The sequence below is a fragment of the Pagrus pagrus genome, assembly GCF_965226575.1.
Source record: "Pagrus pagrus genome assembly, chromosome: 18".
NCBI classification, from domain to species: Eukaryota; Metazoa; Chordata; class Actinopteri; order Spariformes; family Sparidae; genus Pagrus; species Pagrus pagrus.
The window spans coordinates 1,648,291-1,672,299 of record NC_140202.1 but is presented as its reverse complement, the minus strand read 5'-3'; the positions used below and the strand labels follow the sequence as shown (position 1 = coordinate 1,672,299).

Sequence of the window (24,009 nt, the reverse complement as noted above, 5' to 3'; positions counted from 1 at the left end):
CACTGCAGGGATGGAAAGAGGGAGAGGGAAAAGTGCTGTGGGAATGGCAGACAGACACAGGCCATCAACCCTCTATCCCTCTCTGTCTCCTGCCTCTCTACCTTTATCTTCACAATAAAGTCTTAAGACAGCATTTGCTGTCATTGTCATTGAGTCACAATTTAGCTCAGTGGTTACTACACCTGAATCAAAAAAGTTGTTGAATTGCTATAATTTCTCTGCAACATCATCTAATGGATAGTAAATAATAAATGCTGGGTTGTGTGTTTTGTATCTTTAAAAGGAGTCAAGTGCACTTCATTATCCTGAGTCAGAATTGTACAAACAAAAAGGCCTTTTAATAACAGAGAGTGAAGAACAAAACCTGATATGCTAAAAGATCCACCTACAGTGGAACAGATATTTGGTTCCTATTTAAAAGCTCATGATCATCGAATGCAACTGCAGATCATCTAAGGTAAATGACTTTTCATCATACTCTTGTTAAGGCGTTGTGAGGTTGCTGTGACACTGTGAGAGGTGTGTTTGCCCCAACGCTCCTATGCACAGCGATGACTAAGGCACAGGAAGCCTCCACAGCTCCTCCATCCCACGTTCCATGGCTCTGTCACTGTGTGACCTTGGCTACAACATTCGTCATCACAGGCAATGCTTCCCACTCACTGCTTGGCAATTAAAATTCCAGAAATAATTTGGTGGCATTTAAATTAAAAAGGAAAATAAATTCTGCAGGCATTGTGCAGAAAAAGGAAAGGATGAGAAAACACTGTGTCACTCCAAGTCTCCATTGCTTTGTCCCCTGGTAGAATCACAAAATCCTCCAGGAGCAGTTTGTGGTATTAGAGGTGGCAATCCAAAAGAAAAGAGCTTCAGATAACAAAATGACCACTTCATATTGTATGGAGTGGGCATCCTCAGCATTATAAGATGGAACAAATTCTATTATATTGTGAGCAAGTGGCCCTTAATGCAGACAAAACCTTCTGGAAACATTACAAAAAGGTCCCCATTTCTGGAGCATTAATGTGAGGCAGGAGAATAGAGCAGAGAACTCCCGTTCGGCTAATTTTGGGCGACAGTTGAGCGACTGCTGGAATGCGACAGCATTCCACGGTGCCTTTATTAGCAGTCATATTAGCGGCTGTTCTCAGCAGGGGCAAAAGCTTTAGCCAGTCATTAGCATCACATGCTATTTGTATCTGTGACACAGAGATGAGGCCGCTGTTGCCTCTTCTTCAGCTGCCTCTCATTGCTGCTTTTCCCTTGACTCCTCTCTCTCATCATCTCCTCTTGTCACCCAACATTCGAACCACATCATTTTTCCCTCTCTGTTCTCACCCATCATAACCTCACCTGCTCCCTTTCCTTCCATACATACACTCTCTCTACCTCCCCCATATATATTTGAGTATATATTACCTCAAGTCCTCTCTCATATTTCTTTGATATTTCCCAACATACTCTTTCCACTTTCCCCCCATTTTTCCAACCCCTTCCCCTCAGCCTTGGCTCATTGTTGTCACTCTCAGCAGAGCAGACTAGTGTTGGTGGGAATGCACCACCTCTGGCTTTGCCCCCTATCCAGCAGGAGGATCTATAGACACGTGTGGCAGAGCCCCGTCTCCATGGTGATACCCTCCGGAAATCCATGAGGGAGTCGCCATCCTCACAGCCAGCCAGTGAGGAAAAATGAGAGAGAAAGACGGCAAGAGAAAATGAGAGGTGGGGAGTAGAAACAGAGGCTATATACAGACATGAGAATGTATGTGTTTGTGCATGTGTGCATATACCACTTCTGTGTGCACGCAAAATGGGGAAATCTATAGTAGAGTGGTTGAAAAGAAAAGGAGGGATGTGTGTGTGTGTGTGTGTGTAAGAGGAGAGAGGATCATTTCAGAGCTGTCAGGCTTCTCCCGCTAGCAGGGAAGAACAAAAGACAGTGTCTTGGTGAGGGAGGCTCAGCGCATGGCAGACGCTGCAATTTGGGGCGTTTTCCAGCTCACATATCAGCTGCTGTGCCTCATTCACACACGCGGCAGAATGACGGCTTTAACTAAAACTCATAAAAAACATAGTTGCAGTGTGTCTCTGAGACATGTATAATGTGTGTGTTGTGCCTGGTTCAGATTTTATATACCAGCCGGATTATAGCCTGATCCAGCAGACATAGGGCATCGGGTTGGGGGCGACAACTGACGTTGGGCGTGACAATCAATTGTTTTATCCCATGCTGTGTGTCATATGTAGTGGATGACAACTGTCAGTGCATTTGGGACTGGGAATCTTGACCAATAGGAGCAGAGATCGCTCTTCCATACACAACTGTAAATATGGTGAAACAAAGAGGGTTAATGTTGGTGCAGCAAGGAGAAACTATGAAACACGATCTTGATGAAAAACATCAGATGTATTTAGGTAGCTTGTATCTATGAGAAAGTACCATTTGATGCAGACTTGGATCCTAGTAGAAATCTGGATCTAGCAGAATATGTTTAATTCTATATTGGTTTAGGCATGATTGAGTAAAAGGCGATTGTTGGGCCTTGGCGGAGGTATGTGCTCTACTGAATGCCTTTGTAGTTATGTATTTTGAACAACTAATATAATGATTTAATAAGTCAAGTTATCAAGCATTTATGTTTTCAGAGTACTTGAATTAAGTCCAAAAGTTGGGATTTGAAGATAGATCAGGTAAATTACAGATAAGTGTATCGTACAAGCCATTTTGCATAAATTGATAGAGGAGGTCCTGTGCAGGAGAGCTCATCCGGCAGCAGATTCTGGGGGTGTAATGCGGCCATCAGTCTTCCAGCAGCTAAATTCACTCCTGGATTAGCCAGGTAAGGAGTCTCTTCACCAGTGTAATGACTTCAATCAATCACCCTAACTCAGAGACACACAGTGAGGCCAGCTAGTTAGCTGCTAGCCCAGCAGCCATTTTGGGGAAGGAATTCCACCCTTTTGCTTGTCCATTTGTCTATGTATGCCACAGTGGAGGCTGTCAAGGTAGCAGTTTATTTCGATAAGCTAACAAAGACAAGCTGATATGAATGAATAGAGAGAGAGTTAAATTTCATTGTGAGCAGAATTATATTTAATTATATTAATTATATTTTTTCCTTCATTTAGGAAGAAATTAATTCTCAATATTAAGACATTGAGAGAGTGTTAAGTCATGTGCAGTTTTTTTTCTCTCACTGCACAAATGCTTCATCCTGGTGAGCACACTGCCAATGATTCCTGCCAGAAAAAGATATATATGAACATGAGATTCTGCATGTCGCATTTTTCTAACAGTTGTTGGAATCCCATAGAAGTTAAAATATTCTCAACTCTTCAGTGCAAGTCCTGGAGCTGCAGTGCTTGGCATTTACCACAGCAACTTAATGCACAATGCAAAGTGCTGTTTAGAAAGACATTTCTCTCTGCTGGTCAATTATGCTCCTCCTCTGCTATTTTCTAATCACACAAAGAGCTGATCTTTAAAACAATCTTATGAATTTATAATGTGTAGATAATATCTGTTACTGGATACGCAGGATGTTGCTTCTTCTGCAACAATGAAGTTAAAAGGATCATAGACTTCTGTGATGATCGGTGGGGAGGGGTTTCTGTGCTGCCTGTATGTACAGTATGTGTGTGTCTGCTCTGAGGAATTAATACGTAAAAACAGCAGTGACACTATTCCTAGTAGATTACCAGTGTGTTTTCTTACCAGAATCGCTCATAGCAAAGTAAAAAGAACATATGCCGAAACAATCACTACAGATTGCGAGCAGACCATGTAGGCAGAATGTCGACAGCGCTTCAGTGTGTTTGCCACTACCGGTCAGTAAATGGCCAAATTGGCCTTAAAAAAAGACACTAGGTCACATTTCCTAGGCCCTGAGTCATAGGAGGGCCAAAAGGGCAAAAAAATGCACGCTAACCCTTAAAAAAATATGCTGGAGATCATTTTGTCCTGGGCGCAAGCAAGACTATCGATGGCCCTGGTTGTCAAGATACTGGACTTTCTAACTTGGATACAATACCTTGAAAAATACCAATATTTGAAAACAGCATCAAAGTTAATTTTCTTCTGGAGGAGGTGGGGCCATGTGGGCACTGCAGCGGTGAATGTGTCAACTCACTGTTGGAAACGAGAGTGAAAACACACGGCTGGTACAGAGTAATGTAATGGTTTCAAATATTCAGAATTGATATGCATTGATAAATTGATATTTTTGGCAACATTAATCTATAACGAGAATCACTTACATGGTTATAATGTGTTACCAAAGTAGAGCTGCGACAAACAATTATTTTTGTTAGAGATTATTCAGTCAATTATTTAATTTAATTTTTATTAATTAATCACTTGCTCAATAAAATGTCCAGGCTGACATCTTCAGACTGCTGCTCACTTTACTGACTCATAAGACTATGAAAGAAGCACATTCTCACAAATAACCAAGGACCGTTTGTCATTTTCTGCTTAAAATTAACTTAAGCGATTCCTCAATTGTCACAACAGTAACACAACAAAAATGTAGATGAAGAATAAAGAAATAAAGAACATGTTTAGTGATATTCTCTGTACTTCCCCTAAAAAGACCAAAACCTAAAATGGATTGATCTTTCAATCTAACAAGTACTGCCTCTGAAGTCAAAGACTGATGTATCTTTTTCCTCTGTGCCATAGAGCTCCACACTGGTCCAAAAACAATTAAAAACACATCAGTGAGCCACACTGTTGCACTGGGTGACAAGTTCCTTCATTTTCATGAACATGGGAACTGAAGTGATTTGAGTCAATCCCTCATATACATATCCTGGTCTCAGAAGTAGTCCCCAACTCATACACAATTTACTCCTTTTCAGAGATGTAATGCTAAAAATTACAGCTCCCAGCTGTTATATATATATATATATATACACTATTATATACAGTGCCTGACAAAAGTCTTGTCGCTTATCCAAGTTGTAGGAACAACAAATAATAACTTGACATGTAGTTGATCAATCGGAATCAGAAATGCAGGCAAAGGCCTCTAGATTATGCGTATTATACCAAAATAAAGTCGTGTATCATTCATTGAGTTTTATCATTTAATTAGGACAGAAAGGTCAGATTTTGCTTGGACAAAAGTCTTGTTGCATACAAAAATAATGTACGGTAGAAATTATACTTTATTTTGAATACACAAACATGCTACAATAACATCAGAACATAAAGTCATGGTGCCTTGGGAAAAAGAATTAATATCATGTATGACTCCCATGAGCTTGGAGGACTGCGTCCATACGTCTCGGCAATGACTCAAATAACTTATTGATGAAGTCATCTGGAATGGCAAAGAAAGCAGTCTTGCAGGACTCCCAGAGTTCATCAAGATTCTTTGGTTTCATCTTCCAAGCCTCCTGCTTCATCTTACCCCAGACATGCTCAATAATGTTCATGTCTGGTGACTGGGCTGGCCAATCCTGGAGCACCTTGGCCTTCTTCGCTTTCAGGAACTTTGATGTGGAGGCTGAAGTATGAGAAGGAGCACCATCCTGCTGAAGAATTTGCCCTCTCTTGTGGTTTGGAATGTAATGGGCAGCAAGAATTTCTTGATACTTCAAGCTGTTGATGTTGCCATCCACTCTACAGATCTCTCGCACACCCCCATACTGGATGTAACCCCAAACCATGATTTTTCCTCCACCAAACTTGACTGTTTTCTGGTTGAATCTTGGGTCCATACGGGTTCCAACAGGTCTTCTGCAGTATTTGCGGCGATTGGGATGTGGTTCAATGGATGATTCATCAGAAAAATCAACCTTCTGCCACTTTTCCACTGTCCATCCTCGCCGCAAGCTGTGGGCCTTGGCGAATGCAACACAATTCTTTTGTTGTCTTCTGTTTAATGCTGGTTTGTGAGCAGTAATTCGGCCATGGAGACCACTGCGTGAGAGAATTCGACAAACTGTTCCTGTAGATACAGGGGTTTCTGGTGACCAGTTCTCATGTAGCTCTGCTGCAGTTGAAAAAGGGCTGGCCCTGGACTGCTGAAGCAACAAACGGTCCTCTCGAGCAGTTGTCTTACGGGGTCTGCCTGACCTGGGCTTGTCATGAACATCACCAGTTTCTTCAAATCTTTTTTTTTATCCACTCCACTTGACGTTTGGATACATTGAAGATGTCTGCCACCTCAGCAGCAACCTTCGTCTTCACACTCTTGATGATCAGCACTTTGCTCTGTAGTTGAATCTTTGGCATGTTGTCAGAGGTCTGGTTGCACTTCACATGAAGGTCTGGTGTGCTGGGGTTCTTTTTATACACACCTGGGAATGTGTTAATTACAGTATTTGTCACAGGTGGAGCTCTAATCTGTGATTGGTTGAATCGTTAAAGACACAACAAGACTTTTGTCCAAGCAAAATCTGACCTTTCTGTCTTAATTAAATGATAAAACTCAATGAATAATACACAACTTTATTTTGGTATAATAAGCATAATCTAGAGGCCTTTGCCTTTCATATAAGCCATTTCTGATTCCAATTGATTAACTGCAAGTCAAGTTATTATTTGTTGTTCCTACAACTTGGATAAGCGACAAGACTTTTGTCAGGCACTGTATATCTTCATAACCTGTAAATATTCTTTAGTATTCTTCAAAGTCTTCAGTAGGAACTGATGATGGGAATCAGAAAAGCTGAGGAAGTGGTGTGTATTGAGATCATTGGTTTTGAGATTTGTTGACAATACCAAAAATGTAAAATATTACCAGCCTGATCCTATACTGTAATTTTGACATACAGACTAGTGCTTGCCCTTCCCATGTTACGTTGTGATTCCCGCTCTGTGTCATGTTTACCAGGCTCCATCTCCCCAGCAAAAGAGATGGGCTTTTTGACATTGATGTAATTTAGTTGGCAGCATGGCAGCAGCTCTGAAGGGAGGGCTGGGTGTCTGAGTGTGTGTGTGTGCGTTGTGTGGGGGGTAAGAGGTCAGAATGTGCCCAGCTCCGAGCTGGCCCTAAGCAGCTGCCCGCCCCCTCTCACCAACCCGCACCTCCCCCATCATGCCCAAGTCCCCCTGGCACGCTCTGCACTCACCGCACATGATCTGTTATTCCCTTTGATGTCTTCCCTCAGGGAGCCAGTTATAAAAAAAGGCAGAAAAAAAGGGGGTTGATAAAAGCGTAAACACCACCTGTTTATCTGACGCCGGGTAATGTTAGAAAGGTAGTCTGCAGTCTTGTCATAATATGCACAGGAGGCAAATAAGGGGGAAAATTACAAAGAGAAAAAAATAAACAAATGGCTTCAGAGAGGAAGGCATGAAGAGGAGAGTGGTGTGTGCATGCCACTGTGAATTTGGTGGCCCTGGTTTTGAAATGCTTTCAAAGTGTGTTTTAAATTGCATTAGAGGTTTATGTCAGGACAGACTATACTGAAGGAAAACAGTCCTATTACTCTTTAATGTGCTAAGACAGAGACTATGATGTAGAACAGACAATTTAGTATTGTGATAATATACTATTAGACCACAAGTGATTGAAGTTTTACAAGACAAGAACCAATCTGGGTCCAGCTTCATCATACTGTTGAAATGATAACAATGGTGTCAGAGCCGAACTGAAATGAACCCCGAGGCTCCAAATGCAGTCTAAAGAGTATAAGCTAATGACAGAGCTGACAGATCCAACCGGCTCTGTTCTCTTCACCCTCAGCCCACACTGCCTTTTTGATGATATAAAGCTTTCCCATTAAATATGGAAATTTCCGTTTCGGTGACAGATACTTCACAGAGGGGGGTTGATGGCATAGACTGTGTTTTTTTGGAAGGGGAAGTGGCAGATTTTGATTAATGCGACCTTATCTGGTTCTGCACATGGAGGCAGAGGGGTTGCTGAGCTTGGCGGGGGTGGATGGCTGCCTGTTCTCTTCTTTTTCCAGACCTCTTTCTCTCCCCTGTTTGAAATGCTTTCACTCACTTGCTCTTCGTTTCTGCTACTGCCTTCTCTCTATTTCCATCCTTTTGTGGTTAGTGCGCTCATCTCTGTTATAATGTAAGCGGTGCTTTAACATCTTGTAGTCACACTGTTCTTTAACTTTGTATGGCCTGATAATTCTGTTTAATTTCCCTCTTCACCCTCTGGCCCCTCTTCACGTCCTCAGTCTCTTCATCTCTACATCCCTGCTCCCTTTTCCTATCCCACTTAAACATTCCCCTGCTTCTGTTAAAACTGTGCATCTACCTGCTGCTCCATTCTATCTTTAATTTCCTCTCCTTTACTTCTGTCCTGTATCCTCGCCTCTCCTCTCCTCCTGCCAGGCAGAGAGTGAGGTGCAGCAGTGCTGCTTCGCCCTGTCGCTCCATCACCACCTGGCACAGTTCCAATGCTTTTAGTGAGAGCTATCTGTCAAGCTATGAATAATACAGGCCCAAGGCTGGCGTTAGCTTGCTAGCTAGCTATGTGGAATCCAAATGAGGTCTACAGCAGGAAGAGAGCACTTGACTTTTAGCTCACTACCACGATCTCTCTACCAAGACAGGCAATTACTCAGCCCACAGCCCCAGCTGCAGCCGTGGCAATCATAATCGCGTCCCCTCACATCCACGCCTGCATACCCACACTACACACACACTTTGCATGTATAAGCAGACATGCACACCCAATTTCCTGATCCAAATAATAGTAAAATTTGTCTATGCAGAGAAACAGTAAAATCGATACTGCAGTACTGTCTTTTCTGGTAGCAACCAAAAATATTTTTGACAGTTATTTCATTGAGTATAATAACAAAATAACAACACTGATTGTAGGTGAAATACCTAAGTCCATCTACAAGACATTTTTTTCATTCATTCTTTATTAAGGTTTCCCTCATTTACAATGATTTGAAGATACAAAAAAATATGCAGAGTTAAAGCATTTCAAAAGAACAATACTCACTGGAAAAACAACTGCACACTGAAATGAGGTGTGCAAGGCAAAAACTAAAGGCAGATTTTTTGAGTTCAGAATAAACATGAAGAAACATGAAGAATATGAGAGTTAGTAGCGCAAGTTTGACAGTTATTATTATGACAAGGAGAGAATCTGTATTGCAGAGAGAAAAAGTTGCAAGATGTTCAAGAAAGAAATGAGACATTTAGCATAAACGTTTGGGGCAAACTCAAATCCACTAAAAGAACTCTTCCTGTTATTCCGGTGATATTTAAGACACCACTGAGCTACATAGATCTATTAATCAACAGTGGCGTTACTTTATCATCTCTTTTCTTTTGATTAACACGAGACATGTCGGCCACCTTTATCACGCTTGTTCCACAGTTATGGCATAAGGCTGAGAGGGCTATCACATGTATCAGGCTTATGACACATGTATCATGGCGTAATTAGTTTTGCAACAAGGCATCCTTAGGTGACAGTGTTAACCCATCCATCATTGCTTCTAATCATTGGTTGGTGGAGTGTGGGATGTAATTACAGAGTGCTAGGCAACGACAGGCTTCACAGGTAAAAATAGTCACGCAAGATCAGAGCATTCTGCATGTGTTTGGCGTGTAGGGTGTGTGCACAAGGTGTGTGTGCATGTGGGTGGGGAGATGTGTGTGTGTGTGTGTGTGTGTGTGTGTGTGTGTGTGTGACTGTGGGTGTGAGCTCCTGCATGCCTGCGTGTATTGTGGTAATGAGATCTAGTTAGTGATGCTCCAGAGTGTCTTATTAACAAATAATAACAGCACTCCTTTGTTTTTTACCTCTCCTCCCATCTATTATTCACACCTCACAGATTTACTCATGATTCATTTATAGGAGCATCTTGTGCAACCTAGAAACTAAATGTCACCCAAAACATCACTGTCAGATGGTGCTGTGTGTATGAGCATGTACGCAATGTTTCTGTGTATGAATTGTATCTTGTATCATGTGTGCATGTATCTTATCACCCACTGGAATTAAGTATGGAGCTATGTAAATATATCCTGCATTAGACAAATAGTACTTACAGCAACAATCCAACAATGCCACAGCAAGACTTAAAAAAAACGGGTCTTCTTCAATCTAGCTCCACCTGTATATGAACACAGAAGTGCTTTTGATAGAGTGCTATTGAAATAGATGAGTTGGATCTTGCCGGATCAGTTACGAGGGCTGTAGTGAGGCCATTCTGCCATTCAACCCCCCTGTTGTGAAATCAGCATGGCGCCCTGTGTACTTTAGTTGGATTCTCTTTCCGCTGAAATTGCCATGTTGGAGAGAGGCACTCAGGTGGGAATGCTGCTCTACATGTGAAGTAGGTTGTGCGTGTGTGAGGGCTTAGGAGATGTGTGTGTGGTTTGTATGTCTACATTTGTGTCAGTGCGCAGTGTGAGAGCCTATGTAGGTGTGAATGTACGTGTGAATGTGTGTGTGTGTCAGTGTGTTGCCCTTTGCCTCTCTCGCCTCTCTCCAGGTGAAGAGACTGTTCTGAAGGCTCTGCTCCTGTTGGAGCCCCTTGAAGCCAGGCTGGCAACACTTTGCCAAGATAGAAACCTACAGTAAACCATCCGTCTTAGCAGCAAACACTTAGTGGGCCATCAGACAGCAGCCACAAGTGGTTTGGCACCAGCAGTCAGCAACGCCCCTTCACTGCAAATGATATCTATCTCCACATTAACAAGCAATTTAAACTATTTTATTGACTCCTAGAATATTGATCTCGATAAGTCTGACAAAATCTGTCAGTCAAGTGAGAAGATGCCAGATGCATAGAACCCTAATCCAAAACCCCTTTTTGACAATGTATAGACTGCACAAATCATTGTGTTAATAGTCAACAGATATATCAATAATGACAATAATAAAAGTTTGTGGCAGCCCTACCTGACAGATATAAAATTCTGTGAAAGAAAGAATCTGCCTTATATCACAGGCAGAATAATAAAAAAAAACATTTTTTTAGAAAAGATGTGAAATTTAAAGGATACATCTGGTATTAATATATATTCTTCTTGTTGTCAACAAATCTCAAACCAACAATGTGTTATGTCTTTAAATATTTTCTGACTTCCCCTTCCTGTCTTTAGCACTCAGCCCCAAGCCTGTTGGTTTGTACTGAAAATAAAACTTGGTGAAGAGTACATGATTCATTTGTCTGCGATTACTTTCAGTTTTGGATTAATCCATATTTGGTGCACTAGTCTAGAGTGTATTTCCTGCAGCAGGACGTTGTACTGTATGTGGGACTGACTGAAAATAAAATTCAGCGTCAGTTCATAGTGATGATGAACATGTCAGCCAGTGTGGCTTATTGATGCTTTTTAAATAGATTTTGGAACAGTAGAGCACTGTGGCACAGAGGAATAACATATATCACGGTTTAGATACACATACAATAATTGTAAGTGGGATCATTTAATTTTCAGTTTTGTTTTTTCTTTTCCATTGCATTTGTTGACAAAAATGAAAATACAGCACATCGCTAAATCTATACTTATGAGAACAGTTTCTATAGAGTGACCACAGTAGATGTTGTCTATCAGTTATTTTTTGCATTACAATGTGCACAGACCAAGGATCTGTCACTCTTCTAGCTCACTTCCTGCTGTTCCAGGAGCTCTTCTAATGTAGATACCCAGAGACTCATTGTGCCACTCTGCTGGTTGCTTGCTGCTCTCATATCGGTCTGAGTGCTTTGAGAGCATGACATAGTAGAGAGAGCGGAGATGACTGTGTGTGTGTGTGTGTGTGTGTGTGTGTGTGTGTGAGGGAGTAAATAGCATCCCAACTGTCGAGATGGCATTTAAGTGTCTCTCCCTTTGCACTCCAATAGTACTGCAGACCCATTACCTCAGTGTGTTTGTTTGTGTGTCTACCAACATCTGTGTGTGTGTCTGTGTGTGTGTGTGTGTGTGTGTGTGTGTGTGTGTGTGTGTGTGTGTGTGTGTGTGCGTGTGTGTGTGTGTGGCTACAAATATATTTCTGAGCCAGTCCTCCAATCATCTCCATCCTCCCACGCATCTCACCCTCTACCTTTCTGTTCTGATCCTTTTCTCATTCATCATGCTTCCCTTCCTGTCCTCTTGCCAGAGGTCTTTGCTAAGGTGTAATTTAGCTCCTGCTGTTCTTTAATTTTTGTCTTAGTCAGCGGGGGCGTGGCTGGCCCCCTGACACAATGGATACAATCTGTCAATCATCTCCCCCAGCCAGGAAATTGTGTTCAAAGTGAGAGTAATTATTAAGTCTGCCCTGTGTGGTTTGAATTCAACACCCTCTTGGTTTGGCACAGAGAGAAATATGTATTCAGAGGCAAGGCCAGGTAGATTTGTGAGGCTTTTATTGTTGCTGAGAACAAGGTGAGGGCTCTCCTGCTCACCTTTTGTCTTTTCTAATCTCTTTGCCTTTCCTTTATTTCTGTCCTCATTCCTCCATCCAGTTTCTAATGGTATGTTTTTGTACAATTGTACAACCACTGTTCTTGTCAGAAGGAAAACCATTCACAAATTAGAGTTGGAGTTGTCAAGTGTCAAGTGTTGGAGGTCTGTGTTGTCTCTTGCTGTAAAAATCACACTGTTTAATTTATCTCCAATTGACTGTAGATCTGATAATATACTGAAGTCCTACATTAATTCTATCCACCAAATATAGTACTAACCCAGAAAGCCACCCCTTGGTGTGCTGGCAGAAGCACAGTGTAGAGGTGAAAGTATAAGACTGAAAGAAAGCCTACACAACATAAACATATTGGGTCAGGTATCTGTTAAAATTCCTTTTTGTTTAAGTCCTTGGAAAGCTAAAATCAAAACTGGTGAGCAGGAATGTTGCAACAGTTCCTCTGCCTTCACTCTCCTGGTTAAATTATTAAAACCTACTTTAGAAAACATGTGAGTCCCTAGTTATCTTTCTGTTCCACAGAAAAATGCTGATTTTTTTCATGGTTACCTTTCATTTCAGGAAACACTTACCTCTGTTTGTCAGCATATTAGCAAACCACAGAACAAGTTTGAGTTCAAGGAAAACACTTCCTACGATGCCTTATGCCAACATTTGCATAAAACTTGCTGTGTCAGTTCTGATTAATGTCAGCCACAGTTGCTTTGTTGTAAGAACCTCACTCAATCACCTGTATCGATGTTAATGTTAATTAATTGATACTAATCTGCAATGCACTGCCAACCAAACCTTGTTACAACATCCAACACATAAATGACCCATTAACCTTTGTTCATGAGCAGACTTGACACACTTAATATGATGTCCCTCTCCTTCAGCTGAGCGACTTAACCACTGACCCTGCAACCTTTACATAGGACAGTTTCTGTCATGTTACTTTAAAGCTATGGTCTACGATTTGAAAGATTTGTCATTATTATTAACATCATTTAGATGGTGGTTATGGCCCAATAGTACGACCTACACAATGTGAAGAGTAAAAGGAACCAAATAAATCCATTCTCTCCAGCGCCTGTAAAACTGAAAAGAAATTCAATGCGGCCCTGATGGCTCCTATTGGATCAATTTTCCGATCCAATCCCCTCGCTCACTCTCCTGCTCCTGCTCACGTCTGGTCCCGACCCACTTCCGCATTTGAAACTACAAGCGGACAAGAGGTTTGTTTTGCCCTGAGCAGTTCAGCTGCCTCTGCTTGCCCCACCGACAAAGAGTCAAAGAAAGAAAGTCTGTCACTGAAAAGACACGAAGCGGAGATGTGAAATAAAGAGGGCTCAAACCCGAATAAACATCGTGTCATCATTTGAACGGTGGCGAAAGGTCCGTGACCATATGGACCCGATGCTGATACAGCAGAATTTCTGTTGAGCAGGTAATCTTCGTCTTTATTGTGGATGTTGTGAAAGCTGCCGTTAGTTTGTTTCTGTGTTATTAGACGGTGTCGAGACAATTTCTGTCTCTGCAGTATTGTCAACACTTGTTTATTTGTTCGATGGAGACGTTAGCCTCTATGCTAGCATTGTAAGCTAACAACAAGCTAACATTGCTATCGTGTTTACACCAAATCAGCCTATTTATTTGCTCGTGGCAGCTAAATGAAGCAGCAAGTAATGCATGTAAGATGAATGAATGGAGGAATTAAACCCCAACGCGAAGCGCAGGGGTTTCGGATTTATTTCCGGATTTTTATTTTATTTGTCCGGATTTATTTCTCCATAACAACCTCTCGCCCGGTCACTACTCAACTGTTTTGCTAACCCTCCTCCCGGTCTTGTCCGTTTGTTTTCAACGAAGCCTTTGCTAAATCAATATGATGGATTATCATATACGCCTTACGATGTGTGTATTTGTGTGTCTTATCTGTCATAAACAAGAGATTACGGTTTACGGACACGTTTGTGTTGCGGTCTGGTGCTACTCAGACAACAGCTGGGACACAGCTGGTCCGAGACTCATGAAGGTTTATTTTTCAGCCACAATGTGGAAGCGATCGTTGTGATGAAAGCTGACGGCAGCATCTGTTAGTCTCTTGGCCCTCAATAACTTTTAGAAGTGGCTAACTTAGCTGTTGATAAATAGTAACTTATTACGTAGCTGTAACGTAACGTAGCTGTAACATGCTAATGACATTACGCTAGCTTGGCTGTGGAGCTTAGCTGTGGACATTGTAATGACTTACAAGATTTACGTGAGTTTCAACGTGCATTGTAATAACTTTACCTGTGAATCCGACATCGTTACTCCGCATTCAAAGCTGGGCTGTATTTGGTTTCTGCCGGCTTGGTGCTCTTGTTGCGTGTTGCGGGAGGGGGTGTGTCGCGGGACTCCGAGGGGAGAGCGATACGAGCTCGGAGGGGAGGGGTTAAGGAGCACAGAGGGGAGGGGTGTGTGTGTGGGGGGGATGCTTTTTTCAAACCTTTCTCAGATCGTAGACCAGAGCTTTAACTGACATGGGAACAGCTTCCTGTACAGTATGCAGATTAAGTCTACTGCTGCCTTTGAATGATGAATGGAGAGATTCTATATTAACTGTGCTACGCTGAAGACCAAGATCAATTGGTAGATTTGTGGAACTGTGTCATGGAAATATGCCTTTTGATAAGGCTCGAGCTCAGGTGAGTTGGGCCTTATTTCAACCAAAGCAGGCAAAAACACCATTCCTTCCATTCATTTGAATAAGTGTTGTGCATTTAAGGTGTGATGGTGTGGAGAAAAGGGTCTGAATGAATGGAAGTAGTATTAACATTCAGTTACTATTGTAGGTAGTATGCTAGTTAGCAGGGCATGCTAAGAAATGATACTATAATTGAAGCAGCTAAACACACTTTTTAACTTGTTATTTACACATTGGCTTAAAATATGTTTAAGCAAATTGCATTGCTCTTAACACAGCACATAAGGAAATTCAAATCTTGACAGGCCTGTCATGCTCGGTTACAGCTGCTAATACCATGTTTGGACAACCAAGAGCTAGGGAAGGAGCTTAGCGAATGGTCAATTGTGCAACCAGATCATATTATGGGTCTAAAATGTCCAATAAACAATTGCTGCTAAACCATGACCGTACTTTTAATTGACGGTAGCTTGAGGTGTGAGTGCACACACACACACACACACACACACACACACACACAGTTACACACCCACTATAGATAGCTGAGAACCTACCCTAAACACCATACAGTATTTGGATGTCTACAGTGCCCTATGGCATTTGCGGGGCCTGTAATGGGTATTCAAACATTCAAAGACTGAATGTGAAGTGGAGAGAGAGGTGGAGGATACGGATTGTGTGCCACTGTCCAAAAGCGAGGTGGGGGTGGGGTAATTAACATATTAATGACCCCACCTTCCTACAGCTTCTGTCGGATAGTCCAAACACTTTGATAAGTATGCAAATGAGAGACGCACCATCTGAAGAGGGAATTAGCTCTGCCAGAGACAGTCGGGAGAAATGCAAGGGGTAGAGAGAAGGAGGAAGGAAGGAAAGGAGCTAAGAAGAGACAGGGTGTTCGGAAGAAAAGGGGAACGAAAAGGGGGCAGGAAGGAGAAGAGGAGAGGAATGTCAAGATGAAGAAACAGAAGGAAGGAAATTAGGAGTGACCAAAGACAGACAGTGAGATAGAAAGGGGTCTCAGGCTTGCTGATGAACAGATATCCTCATGTTAATTTCAGTGGTCTTTAATTATCTGGTGTGCACAGTTGGTCAATGTGGATGTGTGGCTATGTGTGTAGTATTGAGAGTGAGAGAGAGAGAGAGAGAGAGAGAGAGAGGGAAAGCTCTTGCTTTCCATTCCATTTCTGTGCTCTACAGCTCTCAGATCGATATGTCAGTGCCCATCAGCCCTGCAGTGATGTGCAGAATGGCTGCAGGGGATGAGGCCAGTGGGCATACAGGCTCGGTGGTGGCTGAGGTGGGCGGCTCAGGGTAACAACCCCGAGCAGACAAGGTCAAGTAATTATAACACAGACTGATCTTGCTCGTTCTATCATTGAAGAGAATGGCAAGTAATAAGGATAAGGGAGAACACCATGGAAAAGCAAGTGTTCAGTGTGGGTGAGACAAAGAGAATCAGAGAGAGAGGGTGAGAGAGTCATTATATGAATGTGTATATGTGTGTGTGTTGCAGAGACACTTTGTGTGAACAGCCAGGACAGGGATTCACCGACACGCTCGTCACATTCCACAATTATGTTGAATAATTAAAACGTTTCATTAACTCGATCATTTCCTGTTCAGCCATGTTTCAGCTCTGACACTGGCAATTAAAGCTGGGGCCAGGACTGTACGCCTTTCTCATTCAGCCAGTTGGCGACAGAGGACAACCTTATGTCTTTTGTATGGGAGCAGAAATCTGACAGGGAAAAAAAGGGGGCTTTAGCAGTTATCCCCCTTACTTAACTGTTCTCAACACTTCAGTGCAAAAGCACACTGGGACTGACAATGAAATCTACGTGCTCAAGGTGAAATCGTGCAAATCTGGATTTGGTTTCCCTGGCTTTTTTTTATTAATGCAAATAAGGCAGTGATTAGTTTACCTCTGCCAGCTAGCCAGCCTTAAGCACTGAGACATTCACCTTGAAAATCTTTACATATTGATAGCTTTTACATAAAATACCATTTTTCTGATACACGCCATCAAATGAACGAATACCTTTTTCCTGTAAGCCAGACATCCATCACCTAACATAATGATAGATTCAGTACTGTTTTATGATTTGATACTATAAGCGCTGCACTTGTTTAACTACACAACACTACAAAACACAGAAATATCTTCATAAATCATGGCCTTTGTTTAAAACTGGGGAAAATCTTTACTGTGCATTAACACTATAATTAGCAAAAGCCTGTCCTGTCCTAGTTACATAAGACAGCTCTTTTTGTCTCTTGAAATTGGATTACTGCTGGAGAAGCCATTTATTTCCAGAAATGGGGGGTTGGGGCAATTTTTATCCTAGTGTCTCTTCCATGCAGTCTCTGCTGCTGCCTGCACACCCCAATAAACATGATTAGCATGGCAGACTGTAAATATGCAAATGACAAAAGAGATGTGGAGGGGAATGTTTATGCAGTGAGCTCTCTGTCTAGCACAGCCCCGCCCCCACCTCGCCCCCTGAACGGAAACCATGAGGAGGTTTATTGAGATGGGGTCTCTGTTACTATATTTATTTTATTTTTTTCATTAAAAAGACTCTACCATGTAATTGCAGCTTTGAATGGCGAGGGATGTTGTGGTGAAAAATCTTTTAGGTATGAAAATGTTTCTGCATTTTCATGGTTAGCTCACTCTGACCTTTTACCTACTCTACCAAGCTTGTGAGAGTGGTACCAGAAAGTCTAGACTGTCATTGATTGAGACCTTCTCGTTATTTCTCAATATGCTGGATTCTGTTGTTTAGATTTGATAACTCAGATGAGTCATACATGCCTCTATTTATGACTTTGTTTTCTTGGGTATAACTAGACTGTATTGTAAGTATTGTTGACAAGCTGTCAATGTAACCACCATCATGTTGAGTCTTGCTTCTTGTTCAGTAATTTATACGAATATAATCATACACTCATTTTTAAATCAACAGAGACTAATGAGAATGTTTATTTATTCAACAACATATAGACTGACCTGAGAGTACAGTTGTCTTTTCATCAAACACATTTACATTCCATGTATTTCATATTGCTGCTATTGTGGCTGCTTTTGACACGGAGGAGCTGGAGTGATGCACAGAGCACCCACTAAATGTTTTTTCCCACATGTCATCAAACCTGGACTCAACCTGAATTTTATTTTATGTGTGGAATCCATGTCATGTATCCATACTGTGTGTCACTGTACCATAATGCACCAATAATACCACTTCAATAAAACACACAGAGGCTCACTGCTTGTGTTCACTTCTGCCATATAGTATACAGACATCAGTAAGCCATGCTGAGGGTCTTTGGTTATGACAGGTAACTGTTTCTGAACTGCTGAAGATGTCGGTAGCAGGTGAAGCCAGGCAGCCACCTGCACCATACCCGAAATATGACTAACTAGAATGATTGACATATCATTTATATATATATTAACAGAGTGTATGAAATATATATTACAGCTCGACTGACACTGGATTTTTGAAGCGGAAACCAATATTGAATTTTGAGCGTTTAAATAAAGCAGATAAGGTTATATTTAATTTTTTTCACATCAGACGGGCACATCTATCCAATAGCACAACAACACACCTTCACTGTTAGCCTATCATATTGCTGCTGTCTCTTTAAATGTGAATGTCCCCTGCCTCTAGTTCATTTATTCTGCTGCTTTGCGCGCGCCCTCCAGCTCCCCATCACCGCCCAGTCTTTGGAGATTCACCAGCTTCATCTGCTTCATCATCGTTTCATCACCCTATCTATATCACCGATATGCCTCAGAAGAGTCATCAACCACCACCACCAGTGTCTGGACTCCTTGGGGGCATTCTTCTAGCTGCTGCTGCTCAGGGCAGATGCCCTTCGATCACAAAATCTCCCTGTGAAGTCTAAGCGCCAAAGACTTTCTGACTGATAGATAAACATAGGTAAAAGTAATAAACATTTTCTTAACTTCTTTCACTAGTCTCTCCTGATTGAAACACAGATATTGATGTATCAGTGATAAGCTATTATAAGCCAAATAATGTATAAGCCTATATGATTTATAAGTCTAGTTCATATGATAAAAGTACATTTAATTTATGTAAATACCTAAATGACAAACCTCCTTTACAAAGTCCATAATTATATATTTTTGGTTCCATTGGTCCAGTAACAGAAACGTTTTGCTTAATTAATCTAATTTGCTCTAACAGCTAAAAATTGCTCTAAATAAACTTAAATTGAATTTGTTCTTTAAGTGTACTGATCCTAATAGTATTTTTTTTTAGCATGCACAGGTTAATAATTAAGTCTTTATTGTTATCTGCTTACTAATTATGATATCTTCTCAACAAGTTATGTTCTCACTAGGGATGCAACAATATTCAATATTTTATTGAACCGTTCAATACGCCCTGTTAGGTTCAATATAAAAAGGCAACCAATACAATACAATACAGTACAATACAATACTACAATAATGTTTGCTGTTTAACTTGATTGGATACTGCATATGTTTTTTATGGAAGGCAATAAAGATAAGTGTTAAATGTTTATAATAAGGTTTGTGGTTTGACTATATCTGCTTTTAAGTGCCAAATCAACGATTACCTCAAGCTAATTCCGTTCTTGTGTATGAAGATGGGGCCCACAGCTTCCTGCTGAGCCTTTTGATGCTGTTGTGGAAGCAGTTCAATGTCTGTGATAGGCAGCATCAACTTTATAACCACAATCACACACCTGCTTTCTTAACAGGCCACCTAAAAAGATTCTCTGTGATCATTTGACATTTACATCCTCCCGTAATTTGCATTCCCTCAGTCCAGTTGTTGCAATTTTCTATCAGTCACTTGACCCATATCATTGTACATAGCTCACAACCCATTCCTCTGTGTTGTGTGTGTGTTTACTGTATGTGAGCAAAACCTTACATGGATGCATGCAAGTAGGGTATGCACATAAAAATCCACATACATCATGAGCACAAACAGTAGCAGCCTATCTGATGCAGCCCAGGCTGCTCCATGCAAAGTCAAGGCTGTTCGTCCTGAAGACTATCAGCTCTCCAGGGAAAGAGGCCATCGAGCAGCATTATTGACATTATAGACGCCTCAGCCTGGAGATAGGCTTCACATCGATCCCCTGATTAATTACTATCTGCAGGCAGCAGCAGAGTGAGGGGGAGAGGGGTGGTGGGGGTAGGTGCGTTGGGGGTTGATAGAGGGAGGTGAAAAATTACAGAAAATAGGGAAAGGGGGAAAGAGTGAAAGTGGGGGAGGGGGGGTGTGACTGGGGAGAGAGAGGAGAGAGAGTACACCTTGTACTATCTATGATTATCACCCTACACAGTAATCTTCTAGGTGGAATATTATTTATTGATATATAGGTTGGCAGGAACCCTTATCTTAGCTGCAACCACCCCCTTAACACACAGCCAAGGACAAAATTACATTTATACATTACTGGGATGGAAACAACTTGCAAAGACAAGTAGAGGACACCGAAATACCCTTCCTTGAATTACTACAGGTTACTGCGAGTTGTCCTTTACACTCAGTCATAGTGAAAAAATTAAGAAAGTAAAATTAATAAGTAAGCATCTATATGTAAAAACTAATTCTAGCCTTAGTGTAAATGGCTAACTTTACAGTCAGAACTGGTACTAGTGCAGACAGGGAGGCTGAGTGGGTAACATTATTGAACTCCAGTCAAATCCTCTAGGCTTACAGTCCTCACAAGAGACTGTGTGCAGCTGAAGTCAATAAGCTGTTAGAATGCAAGTATCAGGGCTCCATTAAAGGATAACTACCGTTTTTTACAACCTGGACCTTATTTCTAGCAAAATATATGATCATCTACTCACCCAGATAACTTTGGTGTCATTTGGCGTCGTTCGGACGAAATTAGATCCAGTGTAGCGCCGCGTTCATTTCACCAATATTTTGTTACGATACGCTATCCGGGGTCTGTAGGTTGACCTACTACCTCTGACCTGGAAGACGTCATCTCTGAGCTGCGCGCGCACCCGCGACAGCCGGCTTGTTTACCTGTAGCTGCTACTGCTAGTTTGACCCCGGATGTTGATAACAGACGAGCCCGGACTCAGAGGGGAATAGCACTAGTGTATCGTAACAAAATATTGGTGAAATGAACTAGTTTTGTGGCAGATAATGCGTTATATAGAGGCTGTGTTTCAGTGCCCCGTCACTCGCATTATATGGATATACCGGCGCTACACTGGATCTAATTTCGTCCGAACGACTTCAAATGACACCAAAGTTATCTGGGTGAGTAAATGATCATATATTTTGCTAGAAATAAGGTCCAGGTTGTAAAAAATGGTAGTTATCCTTTAAGGCCAATGTTTTGGAGTGGTTGGTTTATTTAAATAGCAACTAGCAAAGCAAAGTAACCCTAACCTTTGAAATTGGTATTGTGAATCATTTTGGTCCTTACAGTGTCTTTGAGGGCTGCCACCTAAATGTTGATAATTTGAGTTGGACTGCTTTTGCATTTTTTAAGCTGAGTCACTGTGTGCAGAGCAAACCGAGTTTTGTCTCAAAATCATCAGACTACAAAACTAACTGGAAAAATTGAGAAATTAAAGTGATGTGGGAAAACATTCTGTTCACCACTCCAATGCATTCAGCTCCAATGCTAAATGCTAGAAAATTCGATAAAACATCTTTTGAACCACAGTAGGTGGTAAGTAGAGGTCACTGAACTATGACCAGGATACCGATTGTATATTTCTTTGACTGAGCGGAAATCTGATGTTTTCTTATAACCAATGATGAACAGACACTAAAGTGTCTTTCAGTTCTGAATGTACTGGGTTTTTTTCCACTCTGAGTATGACACTGACCAAGGCTCTTGCCCTCTCCAGCCTGCCCAGCATTTATATTTTGGAAGAAAAATAGAGGCATCCAACCTTAAACAGTGTTATGAATTCACTTGAGTATTGTGTACAAAGTTTAGTTTGAAGCAGTGCGGGTTGTGACTTACTGACATATGTGCTCACCATAGCCATATGCGTTTGCTGCTAAGATTGTTCTGCACTACAAGCCATGTACTCAACTTGACCTGACTAGACCCGGCTGCCACTGGTACCAGCTCCTGTACACACCCCATCCTCAACTTTTCCTGTACATGCCAAACTACTGCCTGTATGCTGAAGAGTACCAAGGGACCAATTGGGGGATTCAGGGCTTACCAAATTCGCTCATGTAACTGAGTCAGACAGTACATTCACTAGCCTGTGGACACTACTGCTGCTGCCTGCTGAGAATAGCAGTGGTGCAGTTTGGTTGACGGTTAGACAGTAGATAGTATATAGTGGATATAGCTGAGTGCTTCTTATTGCTGAGAATTTTTTGATGATTTAAGTACCTTTATCATTGAGCAAGTTAAATTCTTATTTTTGAAAGATGATGCAGTATACATTTCTATACTTCCATTCAAAAACGTCACATCCTGTAGGTTTCCTTCCTGAACTATTCATTTCTCAGTTACTCCATTCATCCACCAAACCATCCTAGTCATCAGTCCAACCATTCATGAATATGCGACCAACCATCCAGTAATTTTACAGATGAACCGCAGACATAAGACCATCCAATATTAACTCTATGGTTTCCATTCATACAGTCTTTTCCTCAGTAATCAGCCTTTTAATCTCGTAATATGCCAGAGTAAGCTTAATCTTTTCCTCACTTTTGCATCCCTAAAAAATGACAATAGTTCTTTAAAAAATTTAATTGGAAGAAATGTCTCCAGTGACAAAGAAAACCGCCAAATTTGAAATAAAGATGAATTCTACCTTTTACCCACTCAAATCACCAAGCAAGAGCTTTAAGGCCATCGGACTAGTGAGAGAAAAATAGTTGCTCTGCATGGGTAATGAATTGATAATTGGCTATCGTGCAAAATATCATCAAGTACACGAGACAAAAACTGAATTATTTAGCTTGTCTAGTTGGAACATTAAAAGAGGAAAAAGGGAGAAAAGCCTCGTTTTTAATATTTAATATAAGGAAATTGTATTAACTAGAGGGGAGAAATAATTTGGTGCTTGTTGTTTCTGTTCTTCTGTTCTAATCTTTTTTGACACTGAAGATTTGTCCAAAGACAGCAAGGGAGACAGATTGAGAAATTCACACTAGGAAACAGAAATGAGAAGAGAGAAAGTGAACTATCCATAAGGATCTCTTCATGGCTGAAGACACAGCAAAATAGAGAAGGAAAGCAAGATGAACCGAAGGAAGAGGAGGAAAGTCAAAGAACTGGCATCAAAGCACACTTTGTGGCTGCTGATGTGAGTGCAGTGATCAAACAGCAGAGGAAAGGCTGGAATGTCTCTGGTCAGTAATAAGGTGATAGTTGATCCAGGCACTGTTTGACTATCTCTACCTCGGCACTAAGACAACAGTAGGCCAATTTGGTTTGTGTATTTGCGTGTGTGTATGAGTATGTGTTTGCAACTCTCTGGCTATTTTCTGCCCGTCTGTGCATTTCTGTTTGTGTTGTTTTTGTGTGTGCTTGTGTACCAGTTCGGTGCACTTTTCAATTCCACTGACCTGAAAAGCTCTGTTAATGCCGGATCCACAGGCACTGAGAGAGAGAGAGAGAGAGAGAGAGAGAGAGAGAGAGAGAGAGAGAAAGGGAGAGAGAGAGAAATATATATATATATATATATATATATATATATATGTAGAGAGAGAGACAGAGAGAGAGAGAGTGAGAGTGAGAGAGATTATAAAACAGAACTGACACTTGTTCATGCTAAATCCACAGGCTCTTTGTAGAACGGTTAATCACTGTGATGTGTGATCTGCGTAGGTTTACCATAAAATTAATTTCCAGTGAAACACTAAAGTATATGGAACACATTGTGTAATATATGCATGTGTTTAAAATACAAATTTCTCAAAAATGTGTTACTTTCATCTGAAATACTTGGTGTGAACAGCTTTACGTGAACCA

At 41.3% G+C, this 24,009-nt stretch overlaps 1 protein-coding gene across 13 annotated transcripts in view; it reads right to left on the bottom strand.

The window, feature by feature from the left end:
* The window catches only part of myt1lb (myelin transcription factor 1-like, b), a 124,348-nt gene that overhangs the window by 38,651 nt on the left and 61,688 nt on the right, over positions 1-24,009 (bottom strand). For 10 of the 13 annotated variants that reach the window (XM_084381629.1, XM_084381627.1, XM_084381621.1 and 7 more), the window contains one exon: positions 23,604-23,637. The exons of 2 other annotated variants lie outside the window; for them this stretch is intronic. In XM_084381629.1, coding sequence (XP_084237755.1) covers positions 23,604-23,637 — 34 coding nt within the window. Of the gene's footprint in view, positions 1-1,562; positions 1,609-23,603; positions 23,638-24,009 lie in introns of those variants that run through there. One more of the 13 variants, XM_084381624.1, reaches the window with a different exon arrangement.